We start from the raw sequence: 15700 nt of genomic DNA on the forward strand, positions 1-15700 counted from the left end.
TTTGTTTGCACGGCAAGAAAATCACTGAGTTTCCATGAAATCCGTGGATGCATCATTTTCAACACATGCATTGAATGCATAAAATCTACCATTGAACCAAACGTACACATTGAAAATGTTGAACGATGCATAGTGTTACGAAAAGATTGCAACTAAATAATAAATTCAAGTCGATTCAATTTGTCAAAAATTCAATTCAATGCATGCGAATAATTCAATTTTTCTTTCCTGAAATTCGCAAAAAAATGCCAGCGATAGAGAGAGAGAGATATCATGTAAATGGAAATATTCCCAAATTCCCATAGAATATAAGTTGGATATTTTTTTATTCGTAGCACAAAATGAAAATGGTCATAAATATCTGTGTAATTTTTAATGGAATGCTCGTTCATAAAATGTTGATTGCTTCACGCACAATATGAAGATAGAATAGCATGTAGAGAAAAAAAAATGTATTTCGGTCGAAGGTGAGTGACGACACCAAAGTCAAATATGGTTGAATGTACTTAAGCATGAAATTTACGGCTTTTTATATTATGTACACATATTTAAGCCCATAAAATTTAGATTTATGACACTCGATTGCTTCGATACACGTTGGGTCATGGGACTCCACCGACTCGACCAATACGAGCGAGAAAAAAGGGATGATTGCGCACATTGTACACAAACATTTTTTTTTCCATTGCTGCCTTCAACTTTCATATATTTATGAGAGGGTGTTTTATGGCCAGATATAATATTTTATCTTGTTTCATGCGAGGAATAACGGTATATTGGTAGGCGGTACCTTTCGGTATAATTTTGTTACAATATATTGCAAAGTGCTTCGATGACAATGATGATGATTTTCAATCCAAAATGGCCTTCTTCAGAGGCACAAAGATATTGGTCGGCAAGCAAAAATGGAAACGGTTTTTTTTTGAGTAAACAATCTTCGAAGTAAAATTACATGGAAAGAAATAAGAACAGTTCTGTGATGTTTTTGGATAAAAAAATTCCTTTAAAAATGGTGAACATTTAATTCTTTGAAATATCTAGAGAAAATCACGTGAAATGTATGGGGGAGCTGTCCATTTTCATAGATGGTTTTCAGAGTGCAAAACAGTGAAGTCAATTAAGAAATGTCTCTAAAAAAAAGCTTAATTTCCAAAATAATTGAATAGAAATAGCTTAAAATCACTTAAATTCTAGACAGTTGGCCAAAGTAAATATATTTACGTTTTTTTCGGAATGCCAATGCTACGCGTAAAATACTTGTATAAATAGGTTTGTTGAAATAATTTTTAGTTATAAATTGGCTGGTTCTCAACAGTCCGCTTTTTGAAGGGCATGGGGTAGGCTGGTCTTTCATGTGGATTGGTAACACAATTGTCGAGAGTTTACGGCATTAACATCTGCGACCAAATATGCCTTGGCATTTCGTATTTGTTTTCGAAGCTAACAGATTAATTCACAATTAAATTAAAAGCCTTGGTTTTGTTTTGTTCGATCCTTTTTCATTTTCTTGTTTCTTTTTCTGTCTGGAAAAAAGTCGATATTCATTTGAAAAAAAAAATGCGAAAAAAGAAACACATTGTTTTAAAAGCACAAATTCAGTAAATATTCGAAAATGTGTTCAATGCATAAATCAAGACAATTGTATTGTAACAACGGTGTACATAATCGCAATCGCCACACACATACACAAATAAACCGTATAAAATCACTTTTGAAAAATATTCGATATCATTTGTTGAGAATGCAATTCGGGCTTATTTGATACGAGCATGAACACATTGAACATGCACATAAAAGTCTCATTTTAATAAATGGCCACACAACAGTCAGTGGCTGTGATGTGAATCAGAGAATAAATATTAATGACATATATTTCAGAACATTACCGTTTCTACAGTTACATTGCAAACACAAACATATATACAAACTCTCAAATGGTTTCATATACACTTATTATTATTATTATACCATCGTCCAGTATAATTCTTCCTTTTTCATTTTGTGTCCAGTGTGTATGTTCGCTATTTTTGTTTTTCCGTTTGCATGCTTTGCAATAAATCAAATGCAAGAGAGGGTGGAAAGAAAATGACCATAAACAATAGACAAAAACCATTGTTGGTTCGTACAAATGACACGGTGTACAGGCACTCGTTTACTCATTTGCTTTTTCTCCCACCCCCCTCTCTCTCTCACTCATTCGACTTTTGTGGAGCGCGTGTTTTTACCATCGGAAATTATGTATGAGTTAAATTCTGACTGTATGCGAAAAATGTTTAGGAAAAATTTTAGGTCTCATTTGCCGTTAATTTATAATATGCTTTATGGAGTGAAGTGAATTGTCTGCAGTGGGTTTGAAGATAACAATGGCCTGTAATGCATACGTATTAAAAGTGGCAACTACAGGTTTTTTTTTTATTTATTTCATAGCATTCATCTCTGCAATAGAAAAATAGCAATCAAAAACTTTTTCATTCTCCCCAACTAAAACATTCTCAACGTGATGTCCGCTTGAGTTTTTCGATATTAAAAGAACAGACAGGATATTCAGCACGAAAAATGAAAGACTTGATTGCTTGATTGCCGATGGTAGTTAAAAGGCAATGCGATGACCTCACGCAAACACACACATGCTCATAAATATACATGAAATCAATAGAAGCGCATCATATACCGAAGCAATCTGGATGTTGTCTTGTCATTCGAGCATCAATTAACCATATTGATAAGATAAATCAAATTAAGCCATTTTGATGTGAATTCAGACAGATCTTTTTATGCAAAAAGTTTATTGAATCATTTTTTCAACACTCTGTGAGCAGTAGACACGAGATGCATATTCCTTTTATTGCACTCTGTTCAAAATTTGAGATTGGATGTGATTTTTTTTCTTCTTCAGCTCAAGTGAAACTGACATATATTTTATTCAAATGTATTGTTTCAATTGACCAAAAAAGGACACTACATTTACTGTATGATTTACTTTCAGGTAACATAAACCTCCCACACTATTAAAAGACCACATTTGATTCACGCTTTTTCAAAATGATGGAAATATATTGTGTGGTGTGTAAATGTATGCTTTTTTCTGTCTCGAAAATCCATATTTGATAAGAGCAGACGTGTATTCTATTTGGTTGTGAGAAAGCCCTGAAAATTGGATTAACCGGCAAAGTCTTCTTCATCAATCATTTCGCTGCGAAAATAAGTTACGTTTTTATCGTCAGTCATTCAGTTTATAGTTTAGTAAATGTTGTACGAACAATGTCACATGCTACAGTAAATGGACCCCGTTTTACCTCAAAATTGAAATGTGATTATTGACTTGTGTCAATCATTGTTAAAAAATACCATCTAAATTTACAGTGAAAGAGTTGCAGAAAGTTCAAACCAAATGTTAACTTGCAACGGTAATGAAAATGGCACCATTCAAAATGAAATAAGCCATTTGAAAAGTTCCTCATATTAAATCAACCTGAAGTTTAAATTGTGCGAGCGAATGAGAAAAAAAAGAAGAAGAATTCAATTAAACGAAGCGAAAGAGAGTGCACTTTCAAACTTTGCAATTCATTCGCGAAAATTCAATTTTTCACTGTACTTCACCATATTATTTCTGTCTCTTTCTGTACATTTATCGGGTACGCTTGGTTCGTTTGTGTTGTGCATGTGTATCGGAAGCAATTTAAAATACTTGGGGAGATTTTATTGTATACATAGTTATATCTCGGTAATATGCATTGGTATTATGTCATATCATTAGAATATGTGCCGTCGTTGATTTACCATTGAGTCTCTCTGCACCTAGTCGTGTTTTGCGATTTTATGCAATAAAATTTTCATTCGGGAAATACGTACGATTTATTTGAATTTTCAAATAAATGGTGGATTTGTTCGATTTACATTGTGTGCGTATGTATGTTTGGAGCTGTATTGATCCGAGTGAAGCGTATAATTCGGTGGCAAAAGGACATTGAAGCAGCTGAATGGTATGTGCGTGCGTATTTTTGGTGTATTTCTGTTCGTCGAACAAAATTGCAATCAATATGTGGTTGTAAATATAAGCGTATGCCGTAAATCCATAGCAAAATTTTATCGGATGCATCAAATATCCAAATATTCAAATCCGTTTTTCAACCGACACACTAGCATATATGGAATGCCATTTGCCTCGCCTATGCAAATCGGATCATAAACACCCCAAATCGAATTTGAAATTTGCAATAATTTTCCATAGCATAGAACATTGCTAAACTCGTCTTCCCTTTCTCATTATTTCACTGATTCGCCCTTTCATACACATGCCATTCAATCCATCTTGTTACATTGTAGCATGGCTTTTTTCAAAACGAAACACACAGTATTCCGTGGATTCAAACGTTTTGATTCTCTTTGTCGTAGCTTTAATTTGAAGTTTTACGCATCTCCATCATGCGATATTTATTATCGGCATGTATGGAAATTACATTTTCCGAATCATGTGTGTGCGTGTGGGCTCGCGCACGCATTTACCCATCATCGAACGAACGAAATGTTTTGTATGCAAAGTAGCCGCAATGTTATATTCCAATATATATATGTGTGTGTTTGTAAATGAAATCTGTATTTATAAAAGCCCCTTTGAAAAGCGTTTTTGATTGTCCATGCAAATATTGAGTTTTGGTGCAGGCACACACAAACTCTCTATATTCACAAATGCAAAAGCAAAAGCAAAACAAAAAAAAAATTGAAACAGACCAAATGTTAATATCAGCAGTCGTTGCTGCACATCACATTTGCCACACTAGAAACGAAAACCGTGTTTTTACAACAAGAGAGAACTTATGCCATGCGTATGTTATGGTCTTTGTGTTTCGTTGCAAATTTTGAGGCGATACAAGCATTTCGGTCAGAGTTAGTAAACCAACGACGAGCGAATGACAGAGAGGGGGACAAATATGTACACTTCCAATCAGCATCAATTTTTGGATTTTCGCCTAAAAACCGATTTGCATTAGAAAGAGCCAGAATCTATGCGAATTAGTAACATTCATGCAACATTTCAACAAACGAAATAGAAACACATGCCAAGTGAAAGAGACAAGAAATCGAAACCATTTTGAAGTTTTTGGCTCAACGATTTTAAATTTGGATTTATGTTTCAAAAGATAATGCGTCAAACCGAGGTGACCATTTTCACATTTCGTCCCATAGACCGGAAAATGGAATCACTCTTTTTGCATTCAGTTTCCGCATTGTGTCTACAAGAATCTTTTGATCTATTATGTAATTGGGCGCAACAATCCATTCGTCATGTATTAAGCAATATAACCAATACTAACGAATCAATTTTATTTACTACCTCTACCGTCTATCTCTCTCTCTCTTCTCGCATTCACTTTAAATTCACAATTCAATGGATTTTATTCGCCAATTATCAAAATGATAGCGCCGATTTGTACTAAATATTCGGCAACCCGGCAATTCTCCGGATTGAATTTCATTCATTTCGATTGATTTTCAGCGTGTGTCAAAAGAAACAAAAAATCTTCTCGATATAAATTGCAGTGAGGGTTGCTTTCATCGATGCCAGATTTTCAATGAATAAAATATCAGACCATTTACATTCATGCCGCAAATAGAAAGTCTATATGGTCACCGAAATCAGCGATATAATGAAAAAAAAAGTTGCTTCTTTACGGCTAATGAAAGAATTTCAACATCAAAACCGAGTTGAAAAAAGGTTGTTATTAGTTTCACTTCATTTGATTTATGACCCTCTGAAACTCGCTCATTTTTCATCTCAACCACAATTTTTTGTTTCGTTCTATTGGCTGATTTTGGCTTTCTTATTCACTGTCAATTTTGCAAGCACTTTACGAAAAGCGACAAATCATGTTCTTTCGAGCATCAAAATTCATTTTACCAAATTTTGTGCATATGTGCGGTGCGGCAGGATTTTAAATTTTAAAACAAAGGACAAAGTGATTTCATTCGCCAAACGGATGAAAAGGTTCAACAGAAATATAAACAGTCGGCGTGGCGTGAATATGGCAATTTCTAAGAAAGTCGGTTATTTCATGTTCAAAATAGACCATAAGCGAATAAGCTATTAATAATTCATGCGATTGCCGGTTCAAAAACTTTGAATAAAACATCGTTTCGGCCAAACGGTATTTCTTGTGTGATGTTTTTTTGTCGAAAAATACATTTATTTATCAGACAAACGAAATGCGACACATTTGATGGCATATTACAAAATGTTACATATCAATGACATAAAAATAAATAAAATAACAGCAAACCAAGAAGAGGGCGTTCGGTACACAAATATAGGACCCAAAAAAATGTGTATAAACAAAGGAAAATTTTCTAATATAAAACAATAAACTTTTCGTGTTTGACTGGTTTCAATTGTGCCGCACTTCAATGTCGATGGATCTTTGTTTTACATCTTCATAGTTAGGGAAAAATCATTTTTAACTTTTGCCTACATTTGATCGCTGCCATTCACAATTCAAGTAATTTAAATACAGGAAATAAATCACTCAGCAGAAGATTGTAGCCAGTGAATAATATATTTCCCTATCCGAAGCGCAAGTAACCTTTTGATGGGAATGCGATGAGTTTTGATTCGAAAGTTAGAAAAGAGTTGGAAAAGGTTATTCCGAAATTAAATTCTCGGCGATTTTGATTTGGGCCACTTATTCCCAATCAAATTATAAAATGACCAATTCTGTTCTACTTTTAACCATTTCGGTTGTCGAATATTCTATTTATGACTTTACTGTTCATTATCATGGGGCATGTTGTCGTTTTTGTTTGATATGAAATTGGCATTAATTTTCTTTATCGATATTTGAATATTGCATGGAAATCGAAATAATGTCATGTAAATAATGAAATGCGAATAGGTGCACTTAGTATTGCATGTATGTGGTTGGAGAAAATGATTCACAGCCTTCTGATTATGTGCACCGTAAATAATTTGGGCATTCGATATTACTATTAATTTGTTGTTTGCATGCAATTGAAATGTAACCAATGCATCATTAACCAATGAAAAGTGACTATATACCATTCGAGCAAATCCCAATTGTATATTGAATCGTATATTATGTGATCGTTTCAATGAAAATTCACCACGATGCAAATTGGGCGCAACATAAACTATAACAAATTCATAAAATATTCATTCGATTTTGAACATTTCTATCGATCGAACAAATGATATTATAGAATTTGTCGATTCTGTCTAATGTATATGTGTGTGGGCGCGCGCTTACATCAAAGGTTATCGGATGGAAATGGGATTGTTTAAGCTTTAGTTACATAATGTATGTAACTTACATTTAGCTTGTGAACGTTTATTTTTGAGCATCGAGTTTAATGGGTAATGTAGTGGCTAAATTATATGATCGATTTTTCCCCGAATTGTCTGCCATTTTCGCTTCTTCGTCTTTTGTCAATAACGCCAAATTCTATCTGTATCGCAAATATGTGCAATTTTTCCGGCTTCTTTTCATTCGATAAAAGCATTGAAGTGTAATTTCATATTCCGTATTTGTTGTGCTGGACGCCAAATGATGTGTTTTCTCGAACCGTAAGCCAAATGGCATTTTATTGAATTTCGTTTTGTATAAATTTTCATCGGTTCTTTTTTTGTTTGTTGTTGCTGCTGTTTCGGTGTGTCCTTTGTGGATGTGTAGATTTCGCTCTATCTGTATTTTTTTTAAAGCATTCTATTTTGCAATTGGTCTCGAGTGCTCGTCCAATATTCGAGATTATACGGAATAATATATGAAAGTCCACTTCGAAACGTTGATTTCATAAATTATTTACATCATACACGACGAAATATCGTCATCGTTATATCGTTTTACGACGTTGTCTCTATGGTCTAACACTGACTGCGAAAATACATAAACAGTATGCTTGTGAATAGTATATTGAGAGAGTGAATTGTACACGAAATTACACATTTATTGAATTTTGCCAACACACATTCGAACGTAATCTATGGGACACAAGCACTCGTAAATATTTTCTCTCGTTCTCACTAGTTATTTTGGCGGCGCACACAACCATTCTTACTTTATATTCAATGAACACAGTCATACAAAATACATTTTCCGTAACTACAAGTTTCGAATGTGTTGCTTGCCTGTTATTGTTGCTTGTTGTTTATTGAATCGACATTTCGAATGGGCGAAAATACAATTTATATTTTATAACCGTATTTACGGGCCAAATAAAACGGGCTAAACTGAAAAGCAATATGAATATATCCGGGGCCAAAATGGAGCATGAGTGAAAAACGAAAAAAAAAGAATAGCCGAATGACAAACGAACGGACACGGGCCAAAAATGAAAATTTCCGCGCGCACATTTTGATAAAATGAGTAAAACTATTGAAAAACGATGAGCGTGTTTCACATGACCAAACGGATAGAAAACATATAATCGAACGACGAACTACATCCAAAACGACACAGAAATTGATTAAATTTACTTTGATTTTAATGCGTTCGATGAATAACAAAAATACATATGTTTTTTTTTCTCTGGCCCTCTCTTTTGCTCGCTTCTGTTTCCATTTTATTCTTCCGCTTTTTGACCGGCTTGTTATATCGCCACACACTGATACACATTGATCAATTATTAACCGAGCAATTTGATTCTTTTTCTCTTTTATCCTCTGTGATTTTAGTTAATATTTTATTTTTGTTGTTGTTTTTCGCATTTCATGTTTGTGTGTATATGGCACACACCATTTTTAATACTCGTACACATTCTGATTAAATTTTCTCTTCGTTTCGATATCCTTTTATCTAGTGTCCATCCATCGATTGGCTCAACGTTTGTTCGTCGATTTATATATATTTTCTTCCAATAAATAAAAGAATTCGAAGTGAAATAGATTGAATTTGGACCTCGACGAGGGATGAAATTTGAAGGTACACTTTTTATTTCGGTGACAGCCAATGGACGGGATTTATGTGAAACGAGATGAGAGAATTGAAAAAGAAGAAGCAGAAGCGGCGAAATAAGAACAATGGGAACATTCTCTTTAATTTCATTATTTTCCTCTTTTTTTTACTTCTTCTTCTCAAACATTGTTTGTAATTACATATTTTTCTGTGTATATTATATGAACGCGCCCCCAGTGTTGTTGCTCTCTTTCTCTATCTATCTCTCTCTCTGTGTGTTTCAAGTAGAACGACGAAAATGACCAACAACCAGCTACAATTCAACCGCCGTAACATGAAAAAAATAAAAATACGCGTGGTTTAAAATGGAATTAACAATAAAAACTTCCATAAGCTATAAATTTTCCTCAAGCGAAGCGAAAAAAAAACACCAACCAAAAACCCAAAGAAAAAAGCTCATCACACAGACCGAAGCTGTGCCTGAAAATGAAAGAAATGAAACAAAGAGAAGAAAAAAGAGAACACAAACACACACACACACACAATCGACGAGAATGGACTAAAAGCAGAGGAGATGCAATTAAAAGATTTTCTTTACTTTCGTATTATTTGCCTGAGTTTGTTTTTCTTTCGGTCGGTCGTTCGGTTGGCCGGTCGGTGTTCGTGAGTGTATGTGTGTGTTTCGGTTTCTCTTCGCTTCTGTGCTCCAACCGAGTTTCCTGTCTTACATTTATACTTTTTTTTTCTTCACTTGCTTCATCGCTTTGATGGTTTTTTTTTTTGTTGATCGCTCTAGCACAAAAATAATAAGAAATCTGTGGAATTATTGTATTTTTTCTCTATCTTTCATTATCTCCAGCACTTTCTCCAAAGTCTCCGATCGCATTTTTGCCCTCCACATTTTGAAAAAAAAAGACAAAGAGAAATTCTCTCTGTCTCACCGAAGAGACTCACTTTTAAAGTAGAAACTTGCCGTGCATTGCCTTTAATTATGTGCTGTCTACCATAAAATTTGCTTCACCCTCTCTCTCTCTCTATGACTTTGGGGCCATGGACATGCGAACACTCTATATCACCATTGCCCAACAAAAACCATTCAACAAATATATCGTTAACTTCATTTCTTATCGCACCGATGACTTTTTCCCCGTTTGTCCTTTATTTATTCTTACTTTTCTGTGTTATTGTCACAGTATTCACTTCGTTGAATTGTCTAATTTCTGAGAAATTGTAAGCCGTAATTAAAAATTCTTTTTACTCAATCGTAACCGACAAAAAAATGTTTGTAAGCGACTCGACAGAAAAAAAACAACGCACATACACATTGGGAATAAGTCAAATGAAACAGATGCCAAAAAGGACGGCAAGAGAAAAAAAAAATTGTAATTTCATGATATGGTTGAGTTTTTTTTCTTGCGACGAGTTCGTTTAATGGAAAACTTTTGAATTTATTTTCAAAACACATTACCATCTCGGGTTCTGGTTTTTACCGATTTCATTTGCACACACACACCGATTTTTCTGTCTTCTCATTTTGAATTGTAATATATTTTATGGTGCAAGCGTAACGGATGATTGTCTTCGGGGATAGAAAATGTCTCAATGCTGAACAAACAAAACAGAAAAGAAAGATAACAACCAGATTTTCTGACTTCATAGAAAATGTTATCAGAACAAAACTTAAAAAGGGTTACAACGTATTTAATTCATTCTTGCATCCAAACAACTTAATCTTTTCTGTCTCATTTTAACCGGTTCGCATTTTATAATGAAGTTTTGTGGTTGTGAACATTTTTGTTTTCGCTGCTGTTGCTTCGTCTGGTTGTTTGCATTCATCGTCGCCATATTTTGTACATGCGAACCGATTATATATTGTTTACAAGAACATTTTATTTGGAACGACCTTTCTATGAACAATGTTTCCAATCCGTTCGATTGTTGCATGTATGAAAAACGAAACCAAATCTAATGAAAATCAATTTCAATATAGCTTTAATCTATTGAAGAATCTATAAATTCTCGAAAAAAACACAAAAACTGAAAATTCAATTAAGAAAAGTGCTAAAAGGCTTAAGATGCAGTACTTTTTGGTTTATATCCATTAAATTTCGTCAATATTTCACTTATTATATCACTTGTCATTTCTCATTCTCAATCACAAGCTAGTGATTCTCTTCGTTTTCTAGTGTCAAACATTGATCGATATTTGAAGCAAATACCAATCAATGTTTTGAGATTGTTACAATTTAATAACAAGTCTATCTTTTGAATAAATATTTGATTATCTTTTGTATTGAAACAATGCCCGCATAACGAATGGAAACGTCTTGTGAAAACTCGGTGTTTAAATATTTGAAACCGAAATGACAACTTCATGTTCCGAATATGAAATTCAGCTGTAAAATTGAGACTGTATGTTAAAGGCTTTTAATGCGTTCGTATACTTCTTCCGAAAGGTTAAGATATGTACTTGAAAATCCGCATCAAATCAACAATTTTCTCAATTTTCTTCGTTTATTTCCATATTGCCATAAAACACACATACTCATTCTCTCAGTCATATACACATCCCAAAATCCATTGTGCACGCTTGTTAAAAATTCAATTAAAACCGACTCGAGCCCGTCAACTTCTCAAATGGAAAATAATGAAGGATAAGATGCCATTCTGTCACAACGATGAGTATGTCACAGACGCGAAGTGATGACGAAAATACCCCGGACGGTAAATTCGTTCATTAATTATAGAGATTATAATAATAGCATAGCACAGTCGTACTCGTATTTATTGTGCTGAACACAATAGAAAGATCTTATTATATAATTGTGTCATAAAATTTTATAATTGATAAAGTTTAATGAATTCGCTTGCGTTGTTGAATGGCGGGAGCAAAATTCCATACTTAAATACGGTATATAATGTGAAATACTCGGAAGAAAATTATCTAGATGTGCGGAAAAATCGTTTCCCTTTTGAAGATGAGCGCGAGCATGACAAATCCAAGACATTTTTTTTTTCTTTCAAATATTTTGAGATTATGACAGCATTTCCTGGTTATATGGCACATCGAGAGTAATGAAATTATAATATCATTTCGCGTAATGGAGAAAATTTAATAGAAATTTTCCTATTTAGTTTAATTAAATCGCTTAACGCGAACAATTTTCCATCTTGAATTCCGTTTCCATGAGAACCAATTTCATTTCTTAGACGGAATATTTCGCAATGGCGGCACTTGTCCCAGTTACGACCAGAAAAAATAAAGCTTTTCAATGAAGTAGTCTTTTTTAGGCAAATTGTAACCAAAGTCGATGGTGATTTGTTCATAACTTTTGAATAAAAGTGAAATTCAAATTTACAGAATTCCGTTTCAAATTTTAAAGACATAAATAAATAATATGTATTATTTCCCATATAATCAGAATGTCTAGAATATTTAATCTTAACACCAACAATTTAAAACTCTTGTTATAATAACGAAAATATAATTTCAAATATGGAAATGTAAATGAACAAGCACGTGTTTTGTTATGACCCTATTTTAAAAACAATGAAAAATTGCGTATTTAAAGGGGTTTCATCAACCATGAACTGCAGTTCGCAAAGTTTAGCCAAGAAAATGAGGTCGATTTTATTTCTGACACTTTTATCACCTTTGCTATTCGTTCAGGTATTAATTAATAGTTATAATTCATATATTCAATGTATCGTTTAACAAAATTGCTGATAAAATTTCGTATATTTAGGCGATCAATGGCGAGGAGAAACGAACGTTCTCTGAAACTGTGAATAAATTTTACAATGAAGTGAAGCCAATGAAATCGAAATTAGATTTCATGCTGCAAATTACCAAGAATATCAATGAAATTAAGAAAAACTTCGAGGTTCCTGTGAGCGACTTCATTAATAACGAAGCTAGAGATGAATGTCTAAAAACATTTTTGTATGACGATATTCGCAAATTCTATCAAGAAAATGATGATTTATTTAACAAAAGGCAGACAGAAAAAGTGAATATACTAAATACCGAATTTTGCAATGCGCTGGAATCACCAAATAAATATGAAAATTTCTCAGAGTCAATTGACGCGAAACGTGTGAAAGACACCGATCTGAAAGCCATGCAAACAGACTTCACAACATTGCAAAAAAAGTTTAATAGCTATATTGATAATGTATATAAACTGAAAGCAAGTAACAAAGCAGACGTCGGATCGATCAACTCGTTATACAATAACATATTAAAAACACGCAACTCTAAAACGAAAGCAATCATGATTAAACGATTAGAAACGACAACAGATCGATTAGTTTCAGAACAAACCAAATTGATCGGAAATATTCGAAATGCAATATCGATTCTTCTTAAATACAACCAGCAACGCATCACATGGACAGAGTTTTTGATTAAAATGACAGATTCGCCCAAATCAGATTGAACATGACATCGAGTCAGAAATTATTTGATTACAAAAATTCAATAATAAAAAATGAAACGTAACTTAATATGGGTTTTAATTAAATTTTCTCTTGAATTTTTTCATATTTTGATAGCTTCACTATTTACGCAAGATCATTGACATGGAAATTCTTCCGATTCAACCGATCAAGCTTTCTCTAGAAAATCAACATTTGTAAAAAATTTAAAGAACAGTTCACGAATAAAAATATGAGCATCTCTTTGATACACGACATAGACATTTACAGATAAGACAATAAAAAAATTCAATTGTTGTTTTTCTACCATCAATTGTCGGTTCCTTTGTTTACGCAATTTCTTAATGTTATTAACAAATTATTTCAACATGTTTTTGAAAAGAATAATAAAGTTCAAGAGTTATAATTTCAAAAAAATGTTTAATAAATATTGTTTATATTGCTTGAAATTTGTCTAATGACGCAAAAAACATCCGTTGTTTTTCAATTGATAATTCCTTTGCAATGACGTAAATGTACATTCTTCTTCTTACTAAATTGAACTAAAAGAGAAGTTTAAACGATAGTTTACTGGTAGAAATGTAGTTTTAAGAAATGTTTACGTAACACATTTTTTAGGGGATAGTTCGATATAATCTTTAAATTCCATAAGAACGAATCATAAAATTTTATTGTATTTTTGAATATCTTATTCACCAAGGAGCATCGAGCTTAAAATTCAATCGACAATGTCATTTTCATATAATTAGATATATTTTCAGACTGGGTCATTGTCTGTCCGAAACAAAAATGATACATCTCGTTTGTTTTTAAAAGAATTAAGGGGAAGATTAAAAGTACATTGAATTGCAAATGTCTATTCCAAACTAATTTTTAATGATCCCATTTTTATTCTCAAGACTTTTTATAAAGTAATTTGTTTTATAAATTCTGAATTTGTTTGATCAAAGCTGGGAGGCAAATTACGCAGAATTATCTAATGCATTGAAAATTTGGTGAATATAAATAGTGGAATCATATTAGCTGCTATACAATTACGTATAAATCATTCTAAGAGTCAAAGTAGAGAAAAATGAAGTCGGTCCCATTCTCGATATTCTTGTCGCTTTTCCTCATACTGCAGGTATGTTTAGCAAAAATATTTGCTTATTTATTTTTTGGTACTCATTGCTAGCGCAAAAAATGTGAAATTTTTAAACCCATCCTTTGAAATTGATCAAAATTATAATATAATATTATTATTAATTCTAATTTATTGTCAATTTGTCCTCAATCAGGTGGTCAATAGCGAAAAGCTAGTTTCTCTGCTAAAAAAATTTAATGAACGCACAAAGACTCCGAAATCAAAATTCAACTTTCTGCTAAAAATTACCAATGATATCGATGTAACTAAGAAAAATTTGGAAAAAATACCAACGACATTTTTTTTGGGGTTAAGTGTGAGCGAATACATCTTGAATAAAGTACCGGAAAACTTACAAATTGGAGAAATAGACGCACGCACTGTTTTGCGCGGAAAATTTAAGGCAGTTAATGAAGCACAGACAACCACAATTAAAAAATTGCTTGTCCAAATTTGTGCAAGAATTGCATTTAAATCACAAGGTATACTAGGCCAAAATATTGAGAAGTCATACAAGAATTGGCTTAAAAATCCGCTTGATCCAGATCATTTGAAACAAATCGATGACGACTATTCCAAAATGAAATCGAAATTCGATGAATGGCAGAACACATTCATCGATGAGATGCAAGCAGCGGATGTACTAAGAGATGAAATTGGAGCTCATTTCAACGCAGCAGTCTCCATATTCAAAACCTTATTAAAAGAACCTCATGAAGCGTCGAAAATATCTGAAAATTACGTTGATGGTGTTTTAGATTCAATACTTAAAAGACAAGCTGAATTGGTTAAAAGGCTTGGAATCGCGGCACATGTTTTACAAAATTACAACCTCGAAACGATTAAATGGACTGAATTTCTCATTGGAATGCGCGCAACGCTTGAGTCAGATCCAAAACCAGTTGTAGGGAAAAACTCTTTATCAAGGATCTTTTCTACGACTTGAATTATGAAAATAAAAATTATAATATAGGTATTATACTAATTTACAGAATATAATCAAAAGAAAAAATTTATGAACACGGCACAAAATAAATAAATTTCATTATACATTCACAAATAAATATACATTTTTTCAGGTAGTTTTTATTTCTTAGCAACACGACCTTTCACAAGGAAAATTCATACAAAATTGCCTTTTAGTAGCAAAGTTACCTTATTTTTATTCTAAAGCATTCATTTGTGTTTATTACGAAGTATTTAGATAAAAAACGTTCAATTTTCCAGTCTACGTAGA

At 32.9% G+C, this 15700-nt stretch overlaps 2 protein-coding genes across 2 annotated transcripts; both read left to right on the plus strand.

The window, feature by feature from the left end:
* The first annotated feature begins 12510 nt into the window (after window positions 1–12510).
* LOC116341307 lies at window positions 12511–13653 on the plus strand. Its single transcript, XM_031768282.1, has 2 exons — window positions 12511–12573; window positions 12650–13653. Exons 1-2 carry the CDS (start codon window positions 12523–12525, stop codon window positions 13340–13342), a joined length of 744 nt encoding a protein of 247 aa, XP_031624142.1. The 5' UTR covers window positions 12511–12522; the 3' UTR covers window positions 13343–13653.
* A 708-nt stretch (window positions 13654–14361) lies between these two features.
* On the plus strand, window positions 14362–15491 carry LOC116341279. Its single transcript, XM_031768238.1, has 2 exons — window positions 14362–14463; window positions 14618–15491. The coding sequence occupies exons 1-2, from the start codon at window positions 14413–14415 to the stop codon at window positions 15407–15409; spliced, it is 843 nt and encodes a 280-aa protein (XP_031624098.1). The 5' UTR covers window positions 14362–14412; the 3' UTR covers window positions 15410–15491.
* The last annotated feature ends 209 nt before the right edge of the window (window positions 15492–15700 follow it).

The sequence above is a fragment of the Contarinia nasturtii genome, unplaced genomic scaffold (genome assembly GCF_009176525.2).
Source record: "Contarinia nasturtii isolate CC-2019 unplaced genomic scaffold, AAFC_CNas_1.1 Cnas_scaffold_695, whole genome shotgun sequence".
Taxonomy (NCBI): Eukaryota; Metazoa; Arthropoda; class Insecta; order Diptera; family Cecidomyiidae; genus Contarinia; species Contarinia nasturtii.

Coding starts and splice junctions, on each gene's coding strand:
- LOC116341279 (XM_031768238.1), top strand. CDS start 14,413: ATGAAGTCGGTCCCATTCTCGATATTCTTGTCGCTTTTCCTCATACTG. Junction 14,464..14,617: donor CGCTTTTCCTCATACTGCAG/GTATGTTTAGCA, acceptor GTCCTCAATCAG/GTGGTCAATAGCGAAAAGCT.
- LOC116341307 (XM_031768282.1), top strand. CDS start 12,523: ATGAGGTCGATTTTATTTCTGACACTTTTATCACCTTTGCTATTCGTT. Junction 12,574..12,649: donor CACCTTTGCTATTCGTTCAG/GTATTAATTAAT, acceptor TCGTATATTTAG/GCGATCAATGGCGAGGAGAA.